At 37.1% G+C, this 27,962-nt stretch overlaps 1 protein-coding gene across 4 annotated transcripts in view; it reads left to right on the top strand.

Moving 5' to 3' along the window:
• The window catches only part of SLIT2 (slit homolog 2 (Drosophila)), a 367,443-nt gene that overhangs the window by 189,357 nt on the left and 150,124 nt on the right, over positions 1 to 27,962 (top strand). For all 4 annotated transcript variants that reach the window (XM_011935681.1, XM_011935679.1, XM_011935680.1 and 1 more), the window contains exon 5: positions 27,544 to 27,615. In XM_011935681.1, the coding sequence (XP_011791071.1) occupies positions 27,544 to 27,615 (72 nt within the window). The remainder of the gene's footprint in view (positions 1 to 27,543; positions 27,616 to 27,962) is intronic.

Raw genomic sequence — 27,962 nt, 5'->3', positions numbered from 1 at the left:
CTGCTTTGTGCCATGAACTCTGTTAAGAACCATAGATTATAGAGTTCAGCTCCTGCCCTTGAGGAACTCACCACATAGCAGGAGAAAAAGACATCATAGAGTTAAGACCTATTGACTTAAAAGCACACAGAAAGCGGATCACTTGCCATTTTTAATTATATAAAGTTTTCCATCTATTGGGCTTATTTTGCCAAAGCCTTCTAATGAAATAGTTACACCATTTAATTTAAATTTCAGTGGGGTTGCCAGAAGTGCAATTAATTGTTAAAAGTTCCAACTATGAAATTTTGCTTTGGAAAGCAGTCTGCCCTATCTTTATATACCATTAAATTTGATCATATGCTTGTCATCCTGGCAGAACATCTTGATATACTTGAAGAAACATGGTTAGGGAAAATAAAAAAAATATTGTCAGTACTACACCGTAGGGTTTCCAAATACAAATGTTAGCATGATTGGGTTATACCAATTCATCATTACATTGCATTTCCCTGGAGTTGAAACTACATCTGGGCTTGGCAGGGATGCATTATCACCAGTCAGAGTGGGGACAATATGTCAGTCTCTCAAAGAAGATATATGGTCTTGTGTACTATTAGGATTGGATATGCTTATGTTGCAGACTTTAAATCAATTTCTGAATCCTTTCTACAGATGTTGACTGCTGCAGGTCTGTAAATAGCGTAGTATATTCTGAACTTCAGCTGATATATACAGCCTTAAAAAAAAAGCAATGCTGAGATACAGGGCCGTAGAAAACAACACAATGAATAAAAATGGGACAGCTCAAAATTTGCTGAAATGATCTCATCTGTTTAATGAAATTGTTTACACAAAATTACCTTTGAATTTGAAGTTGCCATTTTCTCAGATCAGTGTGGAATTGTAGTAATTTTAAAATTCTGGAAGTTTCTTTTATAACCTTTATTATTTTATATGTATTGGATTTATTTGTAAGATGTCAATAGATTCCATTTCTTAAATATCCAACTAGAATGCATTTAATTGTTGTTTTAACATTTGCGAGTGTGTTGGGCATAATTTTTAAGAGACTCGTCTATTGAGGAGTTATGCACAAACACTGATGACCAGGCCTTTACAAAAATTTTGGCCTTTATTTACATTCTGGGTACAAGATTTTTCACTGCAATTAAAACTATAACCCTAGCTTTACTGAAATATCTTTCTGTTACCAAGACTTTTTATTCAGAGCCACAACGGGGTTAATTGAAAATGGCCAAAGCCTCCAAAAAATAAAAATAAATGAATAACAGCAAACTTTTAAGTAATACACAATGTGCTTTTAATACTGACTTTAAATCCTCCCTCAGGAAGGAGCCCGTGAAAACATGTGGTCAGTGTGGCAAAAGGGGACTGCTGGGTCCTGGTTTAGTTGACATTCTCTTTTTTTACAACCTGGATTTTATATCATTGACTGATGCTTTCTTTAAGCTCATACATTTCGTGCTCCTGGCACAGGTTACTGTTTTCCTAACATCAAATCTTTATGGCACTGGCAAAAAATTTTCAATCTCCTACTTAAATTTGATTCAACTACACAGTTTCACTGTATCTAACAGTTTTTCTAGATAAGCTTGCTTGCCCCCAGTGTGGATTTGCTGCAAAATAATGACTGTAGTAAGCTGAGGAACGTGTTCCCCCATCCAGTCTCTCTCTGTCTCTCTCTCCCTCTCTCTCTGTCTCAATCCCCCCCATCCCAGATCCAGCCTGCACTTGCAAAAATACATATACATAAACACAGTATGCAAACACATACCCATAGTCAGCACCCTTTCTGCCTTTCTGAGTTAAGGCTGTGACAGCCCTTGGGATTTGCTCGGAAACATCACTTCCAAGGTGCAGAAAGTCTTTGTAAACATGGGTCCTACCTGCTCACAAGTTAGACTGTGATCATTCCCTTGATCAAACATTCCATCTACTATACAGCAGCCCAGAACTTTATACTTTAACCATTTTGTTCTCACTCTATAAGGTCTATAAAGTACTTTTACTGGGGAAAAAAAACATTATCTATGTAATTATCATGACCTATGCAAAATTTAGCCTAATAAGAGAGCCCAACACATATTTTTTAAAAGTAATTTTAATAAAACAACATGGTAGCTACAACAAAATATTGAGTCAAGCTATGAATAGATTGCTGCATGAGAACAGAAAGAAAAATATAAATGTTAGAGTTGAGGGTAGGAGAGGAAAAAGGCTGGGGAAAGGCAAACTGGATTTGAATGAGATCTTGGTGAGTTTCTGTTTCTCCACCAATGAGAACAGAGATTGCAGTGGTGGGCAGGCAGGCAAGGGAGTGTGTACAAAGGCTCCTTGCCAGATGAGGGAGGCAGAGTGCATTTAGAAAGGGGGACCAATTTTATGAAGGTTATGGAACAAGGAGGAAGCTGTGATGTGAAACTCAGAGCGAAATGATGTTTTTGATGTTTTGTAGACTTTGAAAGCTTTGAAAGAAGGGTAGGAATGTGGCGACCACATTTGTGTATTAAAAAGTTACTCTCAGTGAGTCATATGGAGGATGAGTTGGAGAGGATGTGGACTGGAGCAGAGTTTCCATGTTCAGGGATGAGATTTACCTTGAGAGTGAAGAGGAAAGACTGGGAGGCCTTGCTGTATTGCCAGCAAACTCTATGGAATTTTCCTTTCAGTTGAAAGGCTAAAGTTTCACATCTACTTAATGTGTTTCTACGGAGTGTTTAGATGTGATTTAGATTGAGAGTTTTTCAGATGAGGAAGATGACTAAGTAAAATAAATGAAAGGGAAAATTTTGCCATTTCATAGTGAAATAGAAAAGGGCTTTTTTCCCCTTTTTCTAGTAGTTTAAAAGTGACTAGAATAAGTCACATGAATACAAATCTTAGAACTGAATAGAATTTTGTTTCTCATAGGTCATATCATGCCTGGGAAATCTCCAAGTTCTTTATGGCAATACATCAGGGAATGCAGTGACATTTTCAGCATATACTGTTCCCATTATTTGTGCGTGCATATGCACAGCTTTGGTGATTAGAAAGTCTTTTATTGAAAGATGAAGTGTGGGGTAGGGCACAAAGGATTCACTTTGGTGTCATAAAAAGGCTACTGGAATTTTGACTTACATTTTACTGTGTGCAGACACAAGCACTTTGGATTTAATTTCTTTCCACATGAGAGATAGCTACCTTCTTGGAACAGGCACAGGCTTACAATATTTCTCTGGGACAAAACCTTGAGGACTAAAAGTTCAAAGGATTGGTGCTTTAGGGGACAAGGCATGGAAATGATACATTTTCTCATAAACTTTAAATTCATTTTGGCCCAAGCAGATAACTTTTAGCTCAAGGCACTTGAGTTTATTAGTCATTCATTCATTCATCACAAGTTTATTGAAGCACAGCTGAAGTATCAAGTCATCAGCTATTAGCAGAGGAGAAAAATCTAAAAATAAAAAAAAAAAGTAATTTGGAACTAGACCAGGAATGGCTTTATAACAATGATTAGCTAGTATGAATTAAGCGCTTACTCAGTACCAAGCAGTCTTAGGTGCTGGAAGTATTTATTTTAGAAATTTTTTCTGGAATGTTTGAGCATAACTATAGCCTTGAAAGTAAATGAGATAACTTAATAACCTCTGAAGAGCCTCATCATGTAATAATTTCCCTGGAGAAGAGAACAAGATGTTAGATTGAAATGGATCACTCAGCATGGCATAAGAACCAGGAGACAAAGCCAGAGATTCCAGGAGGACAAAGGAATCAAAATGACAGATGCTGGATTGAAAAGTCTACTGGTTTGGCAGGTACAATACCATTTGACTAGAAAGGAGAAAAGAAATACAAGTTAAATGCTGGAAGGGGTCTGTATTAATGTGCACCCAAAGGATGTTATCCTTGGAGAGGAGGGTACCTGGGACAAAGATTACTGTGGATATTATAGATACTGATAAAGAGGTGGAGAGAAGGAAAGGCTCCTTCCTAGAGGGTTTCCATTTTCTGAGTTGAGAAGACAGACTTAACTTTCCTAGACTCGAGGCTAAGCATAGATTGGGACGCTTGAAAAGAATGATAAAGTAAAGCATTGCCACCAATTCCCATTGTGGCAAATGAAAACGGATAAAACCAGGTTCATTTAAGGAGAATTATTGGGGACCAGCTGAAAGTGAACACCCTAATGTGTAAGAATGTCATCTTGTTTTATTTATATTCTCCTGTTTTGCTAAAGGTTGTTTCTTAAAACAAACAAACAAACAAAAAACTCAATTGATATTCGGGTGTAGCTCTCTTGTGGGTTTTACTGTAGTTGTGACAGGCTTCCTAATAAGTGAAATTCCTTGTCTCTAGGCTTAGGAGTCACACAAACCTATGTTAGAATCCTGTCAAAAGCAGTAACTTGGGAAGGTTCATCTACTGTAAATAGAGAACATTTGGACCGTATCACAGTATTCGTTTTAGAATTAGTAGTAATGCAGCAGTGGATCGCCCAGTGCAGTATCAGTGCAATAAATCCTTGCTATTGCCACTGTCATTTTTATAACTTTCTTTTAGAAACATAGTGCTGGCTTTTAAATTCCATTTTAAGATAAAAATTCTTTAGAGTGTTCTTGGCCTGCCAGTTTCACAATCCTCCACCTCTACCCCCCGCTGCATTCCAACACCATTTAATTGTCAGATCCACCTATTCCAGGAAGCTTTCTCGAATACTGCAGGGCTACTGATCTCTGCATGTGCTGCCCAATGCCTTTGTCTCTGTTACATACTTTGCGACTTAATTGCATTCTGTCTAGAAACCCTAACCCATACTTTCTTTGTATTGATAATAATATCAGACCCTTTATTTGTACACATAAGTGTCTTCTCATTATCTCATGCATCAAATGGAGCTGCAATGGGATGATTGAGTTGAGCCCTAGCTGCACTGATCAGTCCTGTCCTGCTAACAATCATGTCAGTTTCTGCCATTCCCCTCACCCCTCTCCTGACCATTAATTTAGAGAGCTCTGCACCCAACCCTGTTATTAAATTATGTGCTATTAAAATGATAAATTGGTTTCTACTTCAGTAATTCAATGTGCTTGGAGACTACTCTTTCCAGGTTTATTTTTATATTAATATGTTATCTTAAATGGAGATGTTTCTTACATGAGCATTATATTTTCAAGAATTCATTGTTTTATGAATTGGATCCATTTAAAAAGAATCTTAAGTAATCTTTAAAAATCAAATGAATTTTCCACAAATACAAACTCTATAGCGATACTCATTAAAGAAGATGTTTAAAAGGATATATAGAGGGTCAGAAAACTGAATGAGAATTAGACCCATCTCCTCTTTGTTAGACGTTGTCATTTCTGCTTCTGTAATCAGACTCAGTTTTTGCTGTTAGTTCTTGATCCCCAGCACACTTTAGTACAGAGAATCTATTAGGGTTCTCTACTTTAGGAACCAGATAAAAGCACGTATCTGATCTTGTGGGTATGTGCATGTATATTTTTCCAAGAAAGGGTCCACAGATTTCATGAGTGTCCAAGGGGTTCTAAGCTCTCTTTTTTTCTCTTAAAATATAAGAACCATTGCAGTAGTGGAAAGGACTTTTTGATTCTATAACATTAAGCTCAAAAACAAGTTTTACCAATTACTACGTCTGCAACTTTGCACAAATGAAGCGACTCTCTTAACTGTGGTTTCCTTGAGTTCCTGAGAATGTCAAGTGGGCTAAAAGAGGCAAAGTATGCAAAGCCCTGGCCACAGTGGATGCATAATACATGTTACTGAGGCTTCTTCCTTCTTGCCTAAAAGTCATCCTTCCTACTGAAGTGCTGTTCATTTCCTCTTGTTCATTCTCCATCAGAGATAGAAACCAGCTGCTCCCATCTCTGTGCACAACAACTGTCTGTGTGCTTAAAGTACTTAAGCACACCCTTGCCCCCTTAACTACGGGTTAATTCCTTTGACCCTTCTTCGAAGACAGTTGTCAGATGGGAATTTTCTCAGTGGTTTGCCCACTTAAGGCAGTTTGTCTCTGGAGGGAAGCTGTTGAAGAGGGAAGCTGAGAGTTATTAACCACAGATCTCGGCCATGAGCTTGGTGTCTTCTCTTTTTCCATGGGAGACCATATTATCTCTACTTTGCGGCAAGGAAAGGATCAGCTCAGCGTGATGTTACATGGTTCCCATCCGGCCTGAACACCACTTCCACATAAAAATGAGGAGTAAGTCTGAGAAATCACTGCTTTTTAAATGACAGATGATGTAGAAGAAAGAGAGAAGCAGCAATAGTAGGGGAAGCTTAGAGAAAGTGTTTGGAATTGTATCCAGATTTTCTAGTGTCTGTAGCCAAGAAAAGCCAAAAATCAGTATTTAAGACTAACCTTTCAGATGTCTCTTTCCTTACTATCAAAATGAGTCAGGCAGTGTTTAAAAGCACAGGCTTGGCAATTCCAAAATTGCAAATTCAGGAGAAATAAAAGAAAATATGCATCACTGAAAAATAAATAGCTATGTCAGAACACCCCTCTGCATATCTCTCTGTTCAAATAATTGATTAAGTTTTAGGCACAAAATATTGCAATCCTGAGTTCAAGACCAGCTATTCACATTATTAACTATTAACTCTATGTATAGACAGATAATAGGAAACTCCATCAAAATAGATAGATGTTCAGAAAATCCCATGTACCCCAACTTCTCTGTGTTGTAGCAAATGAGATCATGTAAATGATATTATGTGTTTATGAATGAAATGAAATCATATTTTGGTTTGGGATCCGATTTATTGTTAGTATTTTCACTGAACAAAGGCAGCAGAGAAAGCACAAGGCAAAAATCTAGGAATCCGTGCTATATGTGGATTGTGAGCAGGATAGAAACGTCACAGTAGAGTGGCCCTGATCAACGCTTGCCTCGAGGGAGTACCTTGCAGAAGGGAGAGAGGTTCTTCAGCAGGCCATCCTTTGGACAGAAAACATCAACCCTCTACCTCGTTAGTCACACATTATCCCTAAGATTCTGGCTGCCTCAGGCAATTAATGATGAAAAACCCTAAATCTCTTGGCAACAACTTTCAAGCCTAACAGTTTTCTTTGTCAGGTGGGAAGGAAGCAGGATCTGCGAGGACCAGGGCAGACAGTGAGGAATTCCTGAGGCTGGTGAGCTAGGGACAAGGATCAGGCAGATGCAACTGCCTTGCTAGAGGAGGCGGAGGATCTCTCTGGGCTCTGCAGTGATCAGTCATGAGGGATGCCCTGAGTTATAATAGCAGGAGTAGCTTTATTTCAAAAAAGGCCATTGTTAAAAGGCTGTTCAAGGTTACACTTATTCTAACATTGCTCTCCTTTGAATTTTAACATCTTTTTGATATAAGAAGAAAAAGATGAAGTTAAAAGGTAAGAAGTTATCATAGGAGCAGGCTGTAGCCTGTGTTTCATGTTAAGGAAAAGGGTTGCAAACTGTTTGAGAAGGTTAGGAGACCTGCAGCCTGTCTGCAGGAGACAGATGGAGCGGAAGAGCTCGGCATCCATAGTGTCTGTGCTTGTCAAGGCCTGGCTAGGTTAAGGTTTCAGAAAAAAAGTAAAACCTAAAAGAGCCGCTGTCTCTTTCTCTTACACACACGGACACACGCAAGTGCACACATGAAAACAGTCAATGAATGCAAAAGTAATTGCTTTGTGTTAGCAATACATTGAGAATCATTGGAGTTTTTCAGCTACTTTACTCATTGGACATTTGAGGAGAAACAAAGGAATGAAAAGTAGTATTAGAAGAATTCACAGATTTTCCTCAGTAGAAAAATGTGGAAAGTGAATCTGAAGAAAGAGAAAAGATTGGTTAAAAAAATGGATACTTCATAGGCTAGGTTTTACCAAGCCTGTATCTACATGGTAATACTTGGAGCTCAAAAAGTCCATGTGTCGGTCTATTTCTATCTACCTAACTGTCGTTCATTGTCTTTCTGAAACATTTAAGAAATATTTTATTTCCTAATCCTTCAAGATATCAACTCATATTGAAATGCTAATAATGCCCTAGTTTAAAGGTACTAAATATACTGATTGTTTCTTTAAAAGCCTGCACTTTTATATGGCCCAATGGTAATGTAAAGCATCCCAAAGTAATATTATTATTATTTATGAATTTATTTTTTTTGGAGACAGAGCCTCGCTCTGTCACCCAGGCTGGAGTGCAGTGGCACGATCTTGGCTCACTGCAAATTCAGCTTCCAAGTTCAAGTGATTCTTGTGCCTTAGCCTCCCGACTGGCTGAGATTACAGGCATGAACCACTACACCCAGCTAATTTTTGTATTTTTAGTAGAGATGGGGTTTTGCCATGTTGGACAGATTGGTCTTAAATTCCTGACCTCAGGTGATCCGCCCACCTCAGCCTCCCAAAGTGCGGGGATTACAGGCATGAGCCACCGCAGCTGCTCCCAAAGTATTATTATTATTTTTTATTTATTTTATTTTGTGAGACGGGGTCTTGCTCTGTTGCTGGGCTGGAATACAGTGGTGTGATCTTGGCTCACTGCAACCTCCACCTCCCGGGTTCAAGCGATTCTCCTACCTCAACTTACTGAGTAGCTGGGATTATAGGCACGCACCACCACACCCAGCTAATTTTTGTATTTTTAGTAGAGACAAGGTTTCACCATGTTGGCCAGGATGGTGTCGATCTCCTGACCTCGTGATCCGCCTGCCTCGGACTCCCAAAATGCTGGGATTACAAGCATGGGTCACCGTGCCTGGCCCCAAAGTATTATTTTTAAAAGTTACTTCTACTTCAGGAGTGACAGGAAAAAATATTCCAACCATTTCTAGAGGGACTTACATTTTTTCTATTGAATTATGAATGTTTGTTGCTTTTCTTGAAAATTAATTTTTTGTTATACTAATATTTCAATATTATTAGATAAATAATTATACTACTACCAATTAAAAACAATTAAATCAACTATTTTCAATTAAAGTGATTATTTTTACTATGAAAATAGTAATAGTTATATGCTCAGGGACTGGAAGAAATCCAGGTAGGATTATTTGGAAACCTAGTTTCATTTTTCCACTTATGCTTACTATTTTTTACTTATGGCAACACTTTGCCCATGGGAAATTATTGAATGTTTTAATTGAGTTAGATTATTTAAAAACTGGAGACAATGTATTGGTTTTGTTCTATTCCATTGTCATCTAATTGACAGAAAAAAAACAGTTTTTTGTTCTGTTTTGTTTTATTTTGTTTGTGAGGGAGTTTCACTCTGTTGTGTAGGCTGGAGCGCAGTGGTGCAATCTCGACTCACTGCAACCTCTGCCTCCCGGGTTCAAGCGATTCTCCTGCCTCCAGCCTCGTGAGCAGCTGGGATTACAGGTGCACACCACCACGCCCAGCTAATTTTTGTGTTTTTAGTAGAGATGGGGTTTCACCGTGTTGGTCAGGCTGGTCTCAAACTCCTGACCTCATGATCCACCCACCTCGGTCTCTCAAAGTGCTGGGATTACAGGCGTGAGTCACCACACCCAACTGAAAAAAACATTTTTTTATTTTGATTTCCTTAAAAAAAATAGAGCATCAACAGTATAAGTATTAACTAGACTGTTGAGGAATTAAAATTAACTGATAATTAGAAACTTTATGGGGAAAACTCAAGAAGTATGAAAGCTAGAGTACTTACATTAAAAAATAATACTGTTGAAACTATTTGATTTATAACTGTTGCAAAGAAAATTAAAATACAATGTGCAATCCACTGCAGTGATTTCAATATTGACAGCTCAGTGGTTTTTTTCCCCCAGATTACTGAAAACATGATTTAAAATATCTAACTTGCCAAGAGTGTAGTTAGTAACGAAGAACCTGTATTCTTTTTTTCAGTGTCATTAGCTTAGTTTCCTAAAGGAAAATTACCTTTGATAACGTTCTGAACTTGATCAAAATATAATTGAGTAACTTTGAATCTTCATGGCATTTTGATGATGCTTCTTTTATCTCCAGACAACCATTAGAGAATCAAGCACATTTCTATCTCTCCATAGTAAAATGAGAACAGTGTTGCATATCCTCTCTAATGCTGCGACAAGAATTAATATTAAATCCTATTCCAACTGCCTTAACCATGTGGATGCCCTATGGCTTGGGGCTACATTGTTTAATTGGGACATTGAAAACAGTTTTTCTTATATTGGAATTTTATATTTTGTCTTATTACAGATATTTGCAGTTCCATTCCATTTTATTCCACATGCATTTCCAATGATATATAAATTTAATATCAGAAAAAACAAATCCATGATTACCATTGAAGTAGAAGGGACCCTTACATTCTGCCAGAGAACACGTGCTTACTTCAAATGGACGAGACTATATCCTATTTTTAAAGATCTACTGTACTGAGAAACTTTACCTAGCAATATGTGTGATGAAGGAAAACTTCAATCCAACTGTGTACACTATTTTTAATGATGCAGATAATACAAATAGTATATCTTTCTACCCTCTTCCAATTTTAGACAGCTTTTCTGTGAGTCAAAATGCTATGAAGAATTGCATAAGGTATTTATTCATTAGCTGTATTTGGAAAAGCCATAGTGTAAATCCAACATTTGGTTTGGAATTATATCCCTTCGTATGTAACACAATGAAAGTTATGTTGTGGTACTTCACAGTTAAGATCTAGTCAGTCCGAGCATCTGAATCCATGTTTAGGATGAAAAAGTTAACTTGAGTAACAAAGGAAAAGGAAAAAGGAGACCCTAGTATGTAGCTCAGAATAATCTATCTTACAACAAATGACAATATGCAAATTCAGTCAAAGCAGAAGGATAAGAATTTTATAATATGCAGGTTTGTGGGTGCATATACAGACACATTGTTTTTAAACCTCCACTAAGGGTTTTATTTTTCTTCAATATTATAAGTCACCCAGAAGCCCTAGCCAGGGACAGAGGTCACTGTTGTCCCACTTCCAGCTCTGATGCTCTCTCAGCATCATCTCCGTTACACCTTCCTAAAGTTCATTCCACTGTCAGTAGCTGTCACTCAGTCACACTTAGCGATGTGACCAATGTAACATTTTCCGTGGGGGATAAATAAAAACTTTACATTTCCCTCCCCAATGTTAATGTTGTGATTTCTTTGGAATTAATCCACTGATTTCTTTTTCCTTCAAATTTCAGTCAGTTCCTACTAATTCCTTAAAGGATGTCTCCTTTGTTCCAGCTAATGCAACTAAAAGGAATACTATAAGTCAGAAAAGTCTATATTGAATTCTTTTAAGATAAAAAAATTTTCCAAAACCTTATAAAATGAAATGTACTCATATATTGGTGGTTAATTTCCTACTAACGCACACATAGTGTATGTGTTGAAGTTATTTCATCAGTGAATACCCTCAAAAAGATATACTGAGACAGAGAACTCTGTTCAAATGTGAGCCTTGACTCTACTGGGGCTAATTATCAGTGTAGAATGGCTAAGTAGAATTTGTGCATTTATCATTTTATGCAGTACGTTCATAGCAAATTGATTTAAGTGCCTTTTTGGAACAGTCGTTGGGCAGAACGGATTTGGTGGGTAGGAGGTTGACTTACGCAGCAAAACTGTGTCTGGGTTTATTCTGGCATCTAAACTGAGTTTCAAGCAAGTGGAAGGGTTGGTGGTGCTGGAATGCAGTTCTCCACCAACTTATATTGTGAAGTGCTATGACATACATTATTAAAAGAGATTCAGTAGAAGTATGATGAGTTAAAATACCCATTGACAGCTGGCAAAACAACCAAAGCATTTGAGTAACATTAAAAATGTTAAAGTTAATTTTGTCTCGTTGAAATCATATGATCTGACATGGTCAAGGTAGAGTTAATGAGATGTCTTAATTGCAAAACTTTTTGTTCCACAAGATAAAGAAACAATTGTGCAGAGTGGACATATAAGGATGGTGTGTTAAATGTGCATATTCAAAGGATTTGTACTTTCTTCTCATTCAAACACCAAGTATCTTTTTAAGCCAGAGCAAATCCAGCCTGTGTCATTTTATGTTTAGCTTCCTGAGGGCAGGGACTTTGTTCTGTCTACTGGTATCTCCCTATACTTGTTAAATGCTTGGGGCAAATGTGTTCATCTTTCTAAGCTTCCATTTCCTTGTCTGTGTGTTGGAGATATCAATTACTTCTTCTTAGTGTTGTGAATATTAAATGAATAATAGGTGTAAAGCAATTTAAAATGTCTGAGAATAGAAGCACCTTCCTACTGATTATATAGAGAAATAAAATGGACAGTTTCAAAACTCTCTGCTTTAAAAACTGTCCTCTTATTCTTCCTTCTTTTGCACAAGTTGTTCTTTGTTGTATGTTCTGCATCTGCTGTCTTTTTTCCTCTTATTCCCTTCCCCTCTTACTTAGTCCCTCTTTCTCCCCATCACCCTTTCTCTCTCTCTCTCTCTCTCTCTCTCTCTCTCTCTCTCTTTTGTCTTTGTTTCCTAGGATATGGCCTGGGTATGGAAAGAAACCCCTCTCTTTCTTTCTTACTCCAACACAGCTCTCAGCCATTTCTTTGATTTTCCATATTGTGTTGAATGCTGTCTGTGCTTCGGCCATTTTCTTTCTGCCCACCAAGGTGGTATGCTTGGGAGAGCAGGCAGCCTGCATTGAGAAGCACTCTCTGCTGCTGCAGGAACCTTTCTGCTGACAGAGCGCAGAGATGCTGGAGTTGCCGATGCTCACCCCCAAGACCTCCATTCATGAGGGCCCACCCAGGGTAGCCCACCAAATTTAAAACCAGAAGTTGCCTTTCAGCTTTTGTATCTGTGCCCAACTCTCTTTTACATACAGTTCAGAAATTGCGATATCATGAAAATGTGACTTCAGTTCCCTCAAAATATCTGCTAGTTGCATAATCAAGGGTGGTTTGTGCATTTTGTGGAAAGATTAGCCTAAGATTGCCTTTCAAAAATTGTAAAATAACTTTTTACATTCAGAACATTATGATACATCCGGATATGGGTTTTGAACCTATTATCCTTCTTTGTAATTCAGAAACTGTATATGATGGATTTAAATTTTCTGAATTTAAGATGTATCTTAAAATAGCTCAGTGCTTACCGGGATTGTTTAAAGTATTTATTGATAATGACATCAATATAATTCACAAATACTATGTTTAACTGTGAAAAAGGGTTTTCTATTTTATCTTAAATTGTACTTTGATAGATATAATTGGTTTGTAAAATTTTACCTAAATTGTAATGCATCTCCCAAAACCTTATTTGTTGGTATGCATTTCTACATTAAAATGGTAATGTGTAACATTCATTGAATGTTATTAATATGTGGAAGGCCCTGTGCTTAATATCTCAAATAATTTTCCCAGCAGCCCTATGAAATGTGTTCTAGATGTTAGTCTTAATTTATAGATTAGGAAATTGAAGCTTAGAGAAGTTTAAAAGAGAGAGAAAAACCAGCTCAAGGTCATAACACTAATAAATGACACATCTGGGATGAAAGTCTTATGTAATTAAAGGAAAAGTCCAGTCCTCAAGTTATCCCCAAAGTAGAAGGAGCAAACAGAAATATACAGTATTGCACACAGGCTTGGCAAGTCTCACATCTATCAGGCACTTCTTCCATGTTGAGCACTTCACCAAGCATTGCACAAGCTCTAGTCGAACATGAGGTAGGCAGTTTTATTATGCCCATTTTACAGATGAAGAGGTCGAGGTACAGAGAGGTTGAATGGCTTACCCAGAAAACCAGTAAGTGGCAGAGCCAGATGTAGATTCAGGCACTCTGGTTTGAGTGACATGGATCTGAAACCCACACTGTACTCTCCTCTTTGTTCACACAAAGGCATACGATCTTAAGTCACATTGAATTAACATTGAAATGTACTAATTTCCACCCTTCCTAACCGTGCTTCCCCTTTACCTTTTTAGAAACAGCTTCCCTGTAGGGAATTCTAAAGGATAGAAAGCATTGATGGTGAACACTCCTCCCACGCCTTCAGTCCTCTCCGCAGTCTTCCATGAGTTTCATGCTGCATAACCTGTGTGATACCTGATTATTCTATGCAAGACTGTACTACATGTAACTAGTCTTTCTCTTGAAAGAATGCAAATATCTCTTTTATGTGAAACTCATTTTTTTCTGACACATACTCAGTTACTAGGATCTTCAAATATATGAAAATAATTCTTTTCCCTGATATATATTATTTACTTGGATATAGGAACAAAAAGAGTTTCATTAAGTAAATATACTATTAATCAAATTAGGGACTTGATCTGTAATGATATTTAAAAGTTGGCATACTCATTTACCATCCACATTTATGTTTCTTTGCTTTTCTAAAGTTAAAATCTGGCAAACATTTATCATTACTCAGTAGTTTCCAAAGTACTCCATGGAAGTACAGATTTATGGTATTTCTCGGTCAGACTCTAGGAGAGGTTAAACCATGGAGGAAAATAAAATTACCAGTAATTAAATTTACAGGCCGGTTTGCCATCTAAAACAAATTTATTGCTTCACAGTGAAACATAGTTTAGACAGTTTCACATAAAGCAAATCCATTTTTACATGACATAGGTATTATACATTGCTGTTTCAATTTATATAATTAAAATTATATCATTGCACTCTAAGGTTAATGGGATACCCAACTGGAAACCGTACGTTGTGGGCAATAAAATAGCAGCATTGCAATATTGGCTCTTTTGTTAAAAGCTGATGCAGTATTTCAACACCATTACATTCTACCTTTTAAAAATCTTTAGAATAAATAAGAAGCAAAGACATGCCAATTACAAAAAAATGCTCTTTTTCTCTGTCTCTCTATTCCCCACTCCACTTCTTGTCCTTCATGTGTACATATACAAACACATACATGTTTAGGATATATACATTTTATATTATGGAGTATTACATTCAACTCTGTTATTAGCATGGATACACATATGTGGTGATAGACATGGCAGGAAAATATATCAGTTTGCATTTTTGAAAACAGTTTTATCTCAAATTCAAAACAAATTAAAAGGTGTTCCTATAGTCTGTTCAAATTCTGCTAGCATGATCAAAAGAATGTGTCATGCATTGCAGAGCTGTTCTGGGTATATGGAGGTAGAATTAAGGGAAGAACAATATAATCTAATGTCTAGAGGTGAACCAGAACAGACAAGACTTCTAAGACAAGTATAGGAACTAAAGAGGATTGAGACATCCAAAGCAGTAGGCATTCTTTGATAGCCATGCTATAATAAATAGACTCTTATTACACTAAGAAATATTAGACCAAATACAAAAGTGCTGCAAAGGAACCAAAGAGAATAGTAAATATACTAGCCCCCAGGAGAGATAGTTATTGATTTTAAAATTGCCTCACAGAGTCTGCTGCATTCATCAGCCAAGAAATAGATAAACAAAAATATGTTATATTTATACAATGGAATATTATTGAACAATAAAAATAAATGGAGTACAGATACATGCTACAACCTGGGGGTTAGAAAAGGGAGAACTGCTAATGAGTACACAGTTTTTTGGGGGGGTAATGAAAATGTCCTAAGATTATGGTGGTGATTGCACAACTCCATAAATAATCTAAGAAATTATTGAATTGTATAGTTTACACGGGTAAACTTTTGGTATGTTAATTATATCTCAATAAAAGTGTTAAGGTCATTTGCAATAATTTTCTGTCTCTGGGCCATTTTTTGGTGAAGATTTGATGTTTTACAGTTTTATTTATGAAGTCTTTATTTCTAGGCATTTTTTTCATGATCAAGAATCATATTTTAGTTGAAGTCTGTAAATTCTAGAAGGAAGTCATAGTGATTGGCTATATTTATATACCACTTTTACAAAGTCAGAATTTAGTATGTACTTCAACATGAAAAACCTGTGTTCAGGTGACAGAAAACAACAAGGCTTGCTGTTCTCAAACAATTAGATGTCATGCTCTAGTTGTTCTTGCATAAAGATTCCTACATCCTTTGTTACAATAGGTCTTGTGAAAGAAGGGTTCTCTTAATTTTTTGCTCTTTTTGAGATTAACTGAGAACTTCTTAGTCCTCTAGTCAGTGTTTCAGAATCCCAACACAACCTCTTTTTTTCCTTCTAATTGTTAAATACAGCAAACACTATTTTCTTAGCCCTCATCCCCAGTGGTGTCACCCATAACATACCTTTGTCTCTTCTTTCCATTGTGGTCTCCTTTTTGGAAATAATTGTCCCTTTCTTCTTACCAGACCATCCCGATCACTGTCCCTAAGAGCCAGCTTAACGCCCTTCTCTTTCAAAAGCATCTCCTGATTTGCATGCCACCTCACTATTGTTAAATCCCATTATTTTATTTACATATGTATTCCATGCATGTCATCATGAGTTGCTGTCTGCTCTTTACTCACATATGCGTGGCTGATCTTCCTCAGTATATTGCAGTCATTTTGATGAGAAAAATAGGATCACATTTTTTATGCATCTTCATAAATGAGTAATGCAATTCCTGACACAAAGTCGTGGAGTCAGGTATTCAGGAAATGATTATTTCCTGGTTAGATCCATACTATGTTGACTAAATATGACACTCACACATATCCCTGGACACAGTATTGAGAGAATTAAAGGATTTTAAAGTCCATCAGTTGAGACTGAGACTGAGACTATAGTTTAGGCTGAATAAAAGCTTTCAAAGACTGTTTACCACTTAAAATTCATGGTACTTATATTAACTTATATTAACACAACTTTGACATCACCTTTGTCTTACCTGATTTCATTAAAGACATTTAGATCATGAAAAAAAAAATATCTCTACCATATCTTAGGGAACCAAAGAGTAAGTCATCATTGTTTTAATTTGCCAGAGTATCAGATGACATTTTCATATAATATTCCCTAAGAAAGGCATCAAGTACCTGGTAAATAAGTAATTTTATTGAGAATTGTAATGTCCATAATTATAATACTAATTTTCTAATCATTGATGGGCATTTTAATTTCATGTTTTATTGACCACAACCAGGCATTGCATCAGGCACGGAGGATGCAATGTTGAAGTTTTCACTGCCTCTAGGGAAATTTCAATTCTTAAGGGATATGTCAACAAGGAAGCTAATGATTACAATCCAGTGTTCTATCAATTGAGTATATTATTCTACCAGGGTGCAAGGAAGGAAAAGTACTCCAGTATTAACACATTTCAAAGAAAAGTGCTACAAAAGAGAATGTTCAAGCCCCACCCCGAAGGATGAGTAGGAGGATTAACCGATTAAAGGACATCATGTGAATATTCCAAGCAGAGAGAGAAGCATGTGCAAAGCCTTGGCAAGAAAAAATATAGAGATACTAAAGATATCGTATATATAAACTGAAACTCTATTGCAAGGTCATTTTTGATGATCATCTGCCATCCCCAACACTTCAAGCAATACTAGAGTACATTTCTTCCTTTATTATTTCAGGACTTTCTATATTTTCTTACTGATTTTTATTTTAATCAGTGCAGTGGCATAATGATCACTTCACCTGTCTACTTTCCCTTTCTGGATCTGAACTTCTTGAGAGCAGGGACTATGCTATTTTTATCTTTTCATTTCTAAGTGTGTTCGGCCCATACTGCCTTCGTAAATAATTCTTGAAGTGAGCTAAACTGAATGAATGGAAGTGCAGAAAGTAAGATGGGCCAGTGCCTTGGTGTGCTCTGATGAAGCACTTCATACCTTCACAAGGAATAGATCGGAGCATTTGATCTTCGTGGGAACCATGACGCAGCAGTGGTTGGTATTATTTTTCCTGGTTAGAGAAAATGAAACATGAGTCAAAGAATCTCAGTAACTTGGCTAAGATCACTTGGTCACCTGTTTTAATTTTTGTGGAGTGCAGCCAAGGATTTCTTTTCAAACTTATCTGTTCCAGACCTGTCCCAGTACACATTAGGCAAAAAAGAGGTTTTAGAGTGACCTCTCAAAAAGTACGGCTTTGATGGTCACACGGCAGTGTGAATGTACTTAACACCAGTGAAGTGTACACTTCAAAATGGATGAAATGGTAAATTTCATGTTATAAAATAGTGGACTTTCTCATCCAGCTCTCTCCTTTGTCCAGAGAGTGTATACACTCTTCTTGGCTTTAATGGGGCTTCCTAGTTTTTATTTTCTGTTGGCATTTGCAACTTCCAACTAGATGCAAATAAACAAAGGCCATGTTTGTAAACCAAAAAAAAAAAAAAAAAGCTAGAAGGTACCATTTATCAGAGGAGTTCCAATGGGTTACTAACATGGGGTTCGAAGACTATGGGCATAACAGTTACCAGGCAAACTTGTTAAAAATAGAGATTCCTGGACCTCTTCCCTAGCAATTCCACCTAATATTTCTGGAGTGGTGCTCAGAAGTCTGTTTTTTAAAACAATGTCCCTAGATATTTTTTACGGGTGATCTTCAAATAACATTTTGAAAACACAGGTCCAGGGTGATTGAACTGTAATACCAGAGAGCCAGACCTCTATAGAAGCTACCTCCTGTGAGAAGCAGGATAGCAGTGCTTGAGAATAGGAGGTTTGAGAAACAACAGAGAAAGTTCAAATCCCAGCCCCACTGCTTACTAGCTGTATGACCACAGGTAAATAATGTAACCTCTCCAAACCCCAGTTCCTCATCTCCAAAATAAAAATAAGAGAATACATCCTAACTTGGTTATAGAAACAATAAAGTGTATTCCCTGGAAGTTAGTAGTTGCTCAATAAATGTTAACTTTGAGTATTACCTTATTTTATTGGTTCTAAAGTGCATACTTTTTCACACTTCCATCCGTGGAATTTTACAGTTATTGTCAGTAAGTTATTGACACTTTTTATTAACAGCAAGACATGCTGGAATCAAGACATATTAGAGATTAGATGAAAGAGATTATTATTACTGTGTTTAGCAAAACTTCAGTTGCTGAGAACTAGAAGTTCCTGAGGGTTTCCAGTGGGAGAAAAAAAAACAGTTTGGTGGAGGAACAGCCCCAATAATCCCTAAAAACAACTCATTCATACATCCAACAAAGAATGCTCAAAGTACTTATTCCATATCAGATTATATTAAGATTTGCAAGAGGAAAGACGTATGTAGAAGAGACGCATATAAATCAAGAAGCAGCAGTCAAGGTGGTGATAAAAACATACCCTGAAAGAAACAGAATTATCATAAAGCAATGATCACATCAGATTTTATGCTATCAATAAATGCTTTTGAATACATGAATGAGAAAATAGGAGTGAGGGTGAGAAAAGACCACAGCTTACTTTCTCACTTGCAAATATTAAAATCTTGAGTAAACCAAGCATAAGTTTCTTGGGGATAATAACCTGCAAATCTGAAATGTGTTGCTGTATATCACCTGAAAGGAGATTTATGTATGCAGCATGTAGTTCAGTTCCCACCATGATACAAAGACTTTAATCTGTGTTTCTGTCTCTGATCCCCTTATTGAGCTGTAGTCTCTTATCTCCAACATTTTATAAAACATTGCCATTCTCCTCTCCTGTGTTGCCTCGATACCATTATGTTTAAAAGTCCTCTCAGAAGTCCACTTTTCTTTCCTCATTTCCCCTGGTTATGTCTATAATGCCAGATTTTGTTACTTATCAGGCCTCAAACCACAGACCTACTTAACAGAAGTCTCCCTTGCCTTACATCCTGCAAGTTGCCAAGTTTTGTAATTTTTTTTTTTTTTTTTTTGAGATGGAGTCTTGCTCTGTCACCCAGGCTGGGGTAAGGTGGCACAATTTTGGCTCACTGCAACCTCCACCCACCCCCCCGGGTTCAAGTGATTCTCCTGCCTCAGCCTCCTGAGTAGCTGAGATTACAAGTGCTCACCACCATGACCAGCTAATTTTTGTACTTTTAGTAGAGACAGGTTTTCACCATGTTGGCCAGCCTGGTCTCGAACTCCTGACCTCAGGTGATTCACCCACCTAGGCCTCTCAGAGTGCTAAGATACAGGTATGAGCCACTGCGCCTCGCTATAATTTTTTTCTTTTTCATTCCCTGCCTCCCTTGTGCAAACATTTGGCATGTACTACCACATGCCAGTAATTCTGCAGAAATAAGATGAATTAACATCCCTGCCTTTGTTTATCATATAGTCTAACAGGAGAGAAAGTTATTTAGGAAAGGAATTCAATTGAAACTATTTTTTTCAAATTTATTTATTTTAAACATTAACATAAATTTGTAGATATTCATTGCAAACATGATGTTTTGAAGTGTATATACATTGTGGAATGTTTAAATCAGCTGATTAACAAGTCACATCCTCACATAGTCATAGTCATCATTTCTTTTTTTTTTTTTTTTTGAGACGGAGTCTCGCTCTGTCGCCCGGGCTGGAGTGCAGTGGCCGGATCTCAGCTCACTGCAAACTCCGCCTCCCGGGTTTACGCCATTCTCCTGCCTCAGCCTCCAGAGTAGCTGGGACTACAGGCGCCCGCCACCTTGCCCGGCTAGTTTTTTGTATTTTTTTTAGTAGAGACGGGGTTTCACTGTGTTAGCCAGGATGGTCTCGATCTCCTGACCTCGTGATCTGCCCGTGTCGGCCTCCCAGAGTGCTGGGATTACAGGCTTGAGCCACCGCGCCCGGCCCATAGTCATCATTTCTGTACTGAGAACCTTATCTACTCTCTTAGCGTTTGTCAAGAATATGATATATTGTCATTAACTATAGTCACCCTGCTGTACAGTAGATCTCTGGAACTTATTCCTCTTATGTAATTGTAAATGTATATTATTTGACCAACATTTCCCCAACCCACTTCACCTTAACCACCCCAGCCGCTGGTAGGCACCATTTTACCCACTACTTCTATGAGATCAGGTAGGCCCCATTTTAAACTCTACTTTTATGAGATCAACTTTTTTAGAACCTGGAGGACATCATGTTAAGTGAAATAAGCCAGATACAGAAAGACAAATTCCACATGATCTCACTTATATGTGAAACCTAAAAATGTCAACTTAAATGACAGAATTATACTAAATAACAGCACAAGTCACCTTAAGAGTTCAAAAGAGGGAACAAGGGACTCCCCAATAATGAAAATAATTATGTAATAATTTTATTATCTAATGATGCAAATACTAATTTATGTTGTTAATACAAACCTTATTTGTAATTATGGAAAACAATTCTAAGATATATTTGTATGAGTTCATCTTACAGGTACGCAAATGGAGAGAGAGGCTTAGTACTTTGCACAGCATCAAAGGTTATGGAGATTTTAGCACTAGGTTAGGTTATGGAGATTTTAGCACTAGGCTCAGCTGAGGAGTTGGTCTGCATCTTGAAAAATGTTTAATTCTCCATCTCATGGTGATAGGAAGTAGGTGCTTGAGGCAAAAAGAGAATTTGCAAAAGCTGAACGATTTGGAAGATCATATAAAAGGTGAATTAAGAGCATGAAATTCATGAGTGAAAGAATGTGGTGGAAAGAGAGTCACAGCAGGTATCAAGGAAGGTCCTGAAGTAAGAGAATGAGAGTTTGCAGGTAACTGTAAGGAGGCCAATGTGACTGAAATAGAGAGGGTGAAAGGAAGGGTAAAAATAGGTAAGGTCAAAAAGGGTGTGCTGACCAGAGTTTTTGGGGGGCGGGGGGATTTGTAAACCTTTATGACACTTTGAGCTTTCTTTGTAATGAGGCAAGATATCTGTAGTTTTCATCAGAGATGTGACTAGATGTGGCTCTAGGAAGGCAAGGGCAGAAGCAAAGAGATGGTTGGGAGACTATTAGGTAACTCAGACAAGATGAGATGGTAGGTGTGATCGGGACTAGAGGTGCTGGTAGGTCAGATTCTGGATATATTTTGAGAAGAAAGCTGAGAGGATTTGCTAGTGGTTTGGACATAGATTGTAGAAGATTGTGATATGTCAGTGAGAACTCTAGAGTTTTTGGTCTGAATGTTGGTATGGATGGTGTGTCCTTAACTGAGATGAGAAGACTTCAGGAAGACGTATTTTGATATAAACTCAAATTTGGAAATACAATTCTGGTACTAGTGTGGGAGATGCCTTGGAAGGAATCATAAGTCAAAGCAGGGAGATCAGTTTGGAGTCTCGGTCATCGATGAATAGTGTTGACGAAGTTTCTACCAGTGACCATGGCATTGGAGAATGGAGAAAGGGACTTGACTGGGGACAGTGCTGGGGTGCTTTTGGGAATGAATTGGATATAGTAGAAGGGGGAGGGTCTAAAATGGGAATCTCCATGGTTTCATGACTGGCCAGTAAGATACTTTTCAGACTTGGCTCTGGGAGGCCTGTATCTTTCCAATTGGTCAAATACCAGAAATTAATACCTTTCCTATTTGAAAATGCTTACATTCACCCACTTCATATCTTTTCTTTGGGATGAGCTTAGAATGGGGAAGTCTTTCCAGCTCCCCTCATTTCTCTGTGATCTTAAAAAATGAATAAACCAGGTTTTCAAGTTTAAGGTGCTCAATATTTTTAATTTCTTTGGAAAATTCTATAGTATCATGCCTGAGCATTTGCAGTATCCTCTTAACAAAACTAACCTAGTTTTCTTGTCTTCAATCCTAACTCCCCAATATCCTGTGCATTGTTAGCATGCTCCTCTTTTCCAAACACTTCTTCCATTGTTACTTGCTTACTCAGCAAACTTGAATGGCTGTAAGCGCTCCCTGAGAAGACACCCATGTTAACTTCCATTGAAGATTTTACATTTGCACCAGATGCTAACTCCTAACTTTATTACGTAGCGTTCTCTAAAAACATTGCCTACTTCACTGGAGACCCACTGACTCTCTGACACACTGCCTGATAACAGTTCTCTGCCCATTTTCCGTGCCTGCTCTGAAACTCAATTTCCAGATTAATCTTCCTAAAAAATCAACCCCAATCAAGCCATTTCCTTCCTCTGAAACACATTTTTACACTCTATTAGCTACTGATATAATTACAAACTCCTCCATCCCACTAACTCAGTAGTTCTGACTCATTTTGCTCATTCCACACAGTTCACAGAACAGTACACTCCCATCAGAAATGTCTCACATCGACTACAGCGATCTTTGGGGAATTTAGCAGGTATACTCAGGAGCACATAAAAGAGTCTCCAAGTAGAATAAATCACCTCTGTAGTCCCTACTATGTGCCAAGTTGTTTTTGAACAATTTAAAAGTATGAACTCATTGAATCCACCTAACAATCCTATGAAATAGGAACTAGTATTGTTTCATTTTATAGATGAAGAAACTAAGGCACAGTGATGGTAAGCACTGTGACCCAAAGTCACATGACTAATAAATGGTAGAGCTAGAATTTAATCTCAGATAATCTGGCCCTGAAGTCAGTGTTCTCAATTGCTCTGACAGGCTGCCTCCCTCCTTCCATTCCTGCCACCCACCACGTCCCACCTCTTCCCCCAGCATTGAAGGTTGAGAATTACCAAGCTTAATCAGTTTTAAACAACTTTCACATAAGATCTCATTTTATTTGAAAAGTGGCCTGGGTCAACCAAGCCACCAATGACTGTTCCTTCTTTGATCTGTCTCCTTGATTATCTTTCTTAGATACCACTTATAATTTGCTTACCATAAACTATTTTCATTGTCCTCAAACTGTGATACATATGTATGTATATATACATATCTATATGTATATCACATCTCTCCAACTAGATTTAAAGAATTTTCAAAACCATAATCATAATTCGCACTCCAAATTGCCCTTTTGATTTCCCAACTTCGTTAATGGTCCTCTCATCTAACTTCAAAGTGACCTCTATGATGTCTCTGTCCCGTATCTAATCCATCTTCACATGCAATCCACTTCTAAGTTTTGGTTCTTCATGCATCCCTAATATCACTCTGGTCTTCTGTATTTTTTCTGTTTATAGTATGGATATGTCTCATGCACTAACTGTCCCAGAGTAAGGAAGCATTGAATTGATGGTTGATGGTTGCTTTAGGTTCTCACTGTCTTTTCCCCGGCTGTCATATAAGTCTTTATCTAGGCTTCCAAATTCAATATAACTAAATTCGAACCTTTGACCCCATGTATCTGTCCTAAATTCCATAGCCAGTTTAGTTAATCTAAGGAAGAACCCATGTCCTCCTCCCGACTATCACCTTCCTCTCCACACCATTGTCTGCTGAAATAAGGATGCATTCCCCAGGTGGTATGAAAAAGTCTGAAACTCAATTTCCAGATTAGTCTTCCAAAACATCAACTCCAGTCAAGCCATTTTCTTCCTCTGAAACACACTATTACACTCTATTACCTAGTGATATAATTACAGAGTCCTCCCTCGGCATCTCCATCCATTGACTCAGGAGTTCTGACTCGTTTTGCTCATTCCACACAATTCACAGGACAATACACTGCTGTCAGTAATGTCTCACTCAGCACACCATTGATTTGTCCCTTCCACCCCTTCTCCTGTTATTCCACTGCATATGTTGTCCCCTCTTAGGAAACCAGACCGCAAACTACTGGCATAAAAAGTACAGAGTGTACTTTTTGCATGCCCTGGTTTTTGCTATTCTGCCCCTGTCCACCTGCTTTTATATATTGACACATTCACATGATCTTTTTTTTCTTATTCCAATTGCTTTCTTGCTTTTTTGACTCTCAATTTTTTTTTTTTTTTTTGGAATTCACTGTATTCCTTCTTCTGTTTGGCTATTCGCCTCATCTTCACTCGATTTGAAAATTCCTGAAGACAGGAAATTGGCCTTACCCAAGTCAGTAGCTGTTGCAATGTAGAGTAGATATTAAATAACAATATGTTGGACTGAGATAACTGCTAACCGTCAGTTGACTATATATAGAAAATATAGATCATTGTTCAAACATCGTCTAATGCATCATTTTGCAAATGACAATAAGTCAGAGTCTAGGATGAGTTAGGGAAAAAAAGCCTTCTAAATTCCAGACTATAGGAAGGACATACTGAGATTCCTGAAATCATCTTTAGAAATCCCTAAATCTTGGCTAAATGTTTACCTATATTTTCCACATACTTATTTTAACAATTTGTCTCATTGTTTAGCACGAACACTTAACATCTCTGAAGCTCAGTTTCCTTTCCTGTAAAACCAAGAAACAGTATCTATTTTATAAGGTGGTTATGAGGAATAAAGGAAATAGAGTTTAAGGTAATAATTTCTGCTTAAAAAGCAACTATTGCATGTGGTAGCTACTAAAAATGTGTTAGTTTCTTCCTCCTGCTGTGGGTGCACATGGCCCATTTAACTGAAGGAGTCTGGGATCCATAATTATTTCTTGGCATCAGAACTGAGACCCCATAGTGTGGCCTGTGGAGCCATATACTCAGGGGACAGCCACACATAAACCATTAGCCTTAAGATAATAAGGAGGCTTTGAGTGAGGCACTCTCACACTTTTGCAAAACAAAACAAAACAAAAATTCTATTAGCAGGATTTAGATATTTGATGCCCTAGGATTCTGTCAAGGTAATTTGAAGGACTAAAATCAAATTTAGAAGGAATGGCATTCTGACTGTGCATTTCACTGTTTTTTCTACAAACCACCTAAAATCATCTCCCTGACTTTCTGCCCAGCCCACTCTACTTCCGTTACTCTAAGACAAAACTGTGCATAGGGACTGAGCAGAACTAAAGCTATAGGTGGGGAATGACGTAGCCCCAGCTGTTGGGAAGGGGAAGGCTGCAGAGCCTAGGAGAAGGCAAAGTCTGGAGCAAACACCTCTGCCATTTTTATTCATCTACACACTCTTAAAGGCATTTTTTTTGTCTTTGAAGTGGAAAATTATAAGCGATTAGAAAACATGGAATTGGCGAAGATATAACAGTAGAAACACTACTAAATAGTTTTCAGGAGGCATTGTAAACAGATTCAAATTTTCTTGAATGCAATGTTTTCCTCCTCATTTCTTATTACTTATTTTTATGTCTCCTGTATCTCTCTGCTTTCTCTTTGTTCTGTTGCTTTCTCTGAACACTGTTTCTGTCATCAAGGCTGTTAAATATATATTGTTAAATATTCTTAACTTGATGTAATTAAGCAAAGGAAGAAAGTCAGTCTAAATCAATGGCAAATTGGAGAAATAAGCAGTTTTTAAGGAAATGAAGGATTATTACTCAGGGATATACTGAAACTATTGAAAACAGTAACAGGCCACATCACTAAGGAAGTGGATGGCTGCCTTAACTCCTACATAAGCACGCTTTGTAAATTTATTGTTTGAAATAATTTGCTGTGCTAGAGACCTTTCCTCTTTAGATAGACTAGTGTATATTTTACGAATTGCTTAGCAAACTTTTTTTTATTTGAATACTGAGGATATTGAGATATAAATGCAAATCTTCATTGCTTAAAACTTGGGGCTAATAAGGTCAAGACCACACACTAAATCTCTGTATCTGCCAGTTCTCTCTCTCTCTCTATTGTGCGACCACAAGTGTATGAACAAGAAACTCAGATCATAAAGCAGCAGTGGGGGAGAGGATGTGGATGAATCTGTCCAATATGCCTCCTCATATTGGAAAATGGCTCTGTTTTCATCTGATATGCACCTGTGGTTAGTAGCTTTGTATTTCTTTGTGAGCGTCAGTTATCCTAGAATTTTAAAGATAATTTTAATGCCATCATTGTTGCTGTAATAATTCATTTTGTTTGATATTTCAACTCTACTATGTGGTAATGTTACTTAAAACTAAATGAGAATTTTCTGCTTTCATTGACATTTCTTGAATGCATATTTATATTCTGCTCGTTAAGGCTAATAATACTATGTGAGCTTATAGAATTGGCGTTGGAATTCTCTGAAGGAAAAATAATGATCCCTTTCATGAGATGAGTGATTTTTACAAACTGCTCTTTCCAGCTCAGAGTGCTTTGTTCAGTGATTAAAACGTATTTCTCAATTAAATTAAAATGCAAATATAGACAGTCTATGTTTATGATTATAATAGAATTATTTAAAGAAGGTTTTATATCAACTTGCTATTAATATTTTATGCATAAACTGTAGGTTTTGTTGTTGGGCCGGTTCTGCCATGTTCCATTTTCAAGATTACTAGAAGTACTATGAAAACTTAATCATACTGTCCAGACTTTATCAGTTTTTACCCACTCCACTCTGGGAAATTAAGGAGGCTGCTTTCTTATATACTTTATAAGTTATGCCAGGGGTGTTGGAGAAATATAAACTACTAAAACCTCAGAATCCCTTGAAACTGAATTATGAACAATTTACTGTTCTTTAAAGAAATGTTTTTGTTACACAGATATGGAGTGACTCTTAAATTTATGGGTACCATATTTTATAGTTTCTTATAAAATTAAAGATCTAGAAGCATACTTCAATAAGCCATTATTCCAACTTTTTAATTTATATTAGAAATGTAAAATATTTATATTAGAAACTGCATATAATGCTATAGATTTAATTATGATCCTTTTAGGGTTTTCTTTTTCTTTCTGGTATCCTATAACTTCTCAAACATTTGGATTAAAATAATATTTAAATAATATTTTCTAACGTGATCCTTTTTGTTGTTGTTGTTTTTAGTGATCTCAGTGAAAACCAAATTCAGGCAATCCCAAGAAAAGCTTTCCGTGGGGCAGTTGACATTAAAAATTTGTAAGTATATATTTTTAAATTTATAGTGTTTTAAGTTACTATTTTCAAAGTCAAGTTTATATTAAATAAAGTGTCAGAAAGGAGACCTTGTAACAGTAAGTTGTCAGTTGTTTTCATAAGCTGTTTGACGAGATGCTCTTTTAGAAGATGTCTGGAAACAAGTCATCATTAAATTCATTCTTTAATCCTTGTGATTAACCTTTTGAAAGCTGTGAAGTGATTTGATTCACAGATATTTATGATTTTTTCCCACTTTTTCTGTCAGCTTACTTTAGTAACTATGTTTTTAGTTGCTGTTGGTGTTTATTAGAAATAAAACTGTTAGTTTTATTGTTGGGCCAGTTCTG

The sequence above is a fragment of the Colobus angolensis genome, unplaced genomic scaffold, assembly GCF_000951035.1.
Source record: "Colobus angolensis palliatus isolate OR3802 unplaced genomic scaffold, Cang.pa_1.0 Scaffold146, whole genome shotgun sequence".
NCBI lineage: Eukaryota > Metazoa > Chordata > Mammalia > Primates > Cercopithecidae > Colobus > Colobus angolensis.
The sequence above is the reverse complement of the archived record's forward strand: the minus strand, read 5'-3'. Positions and strand labels throughout refer to the sequence as shown.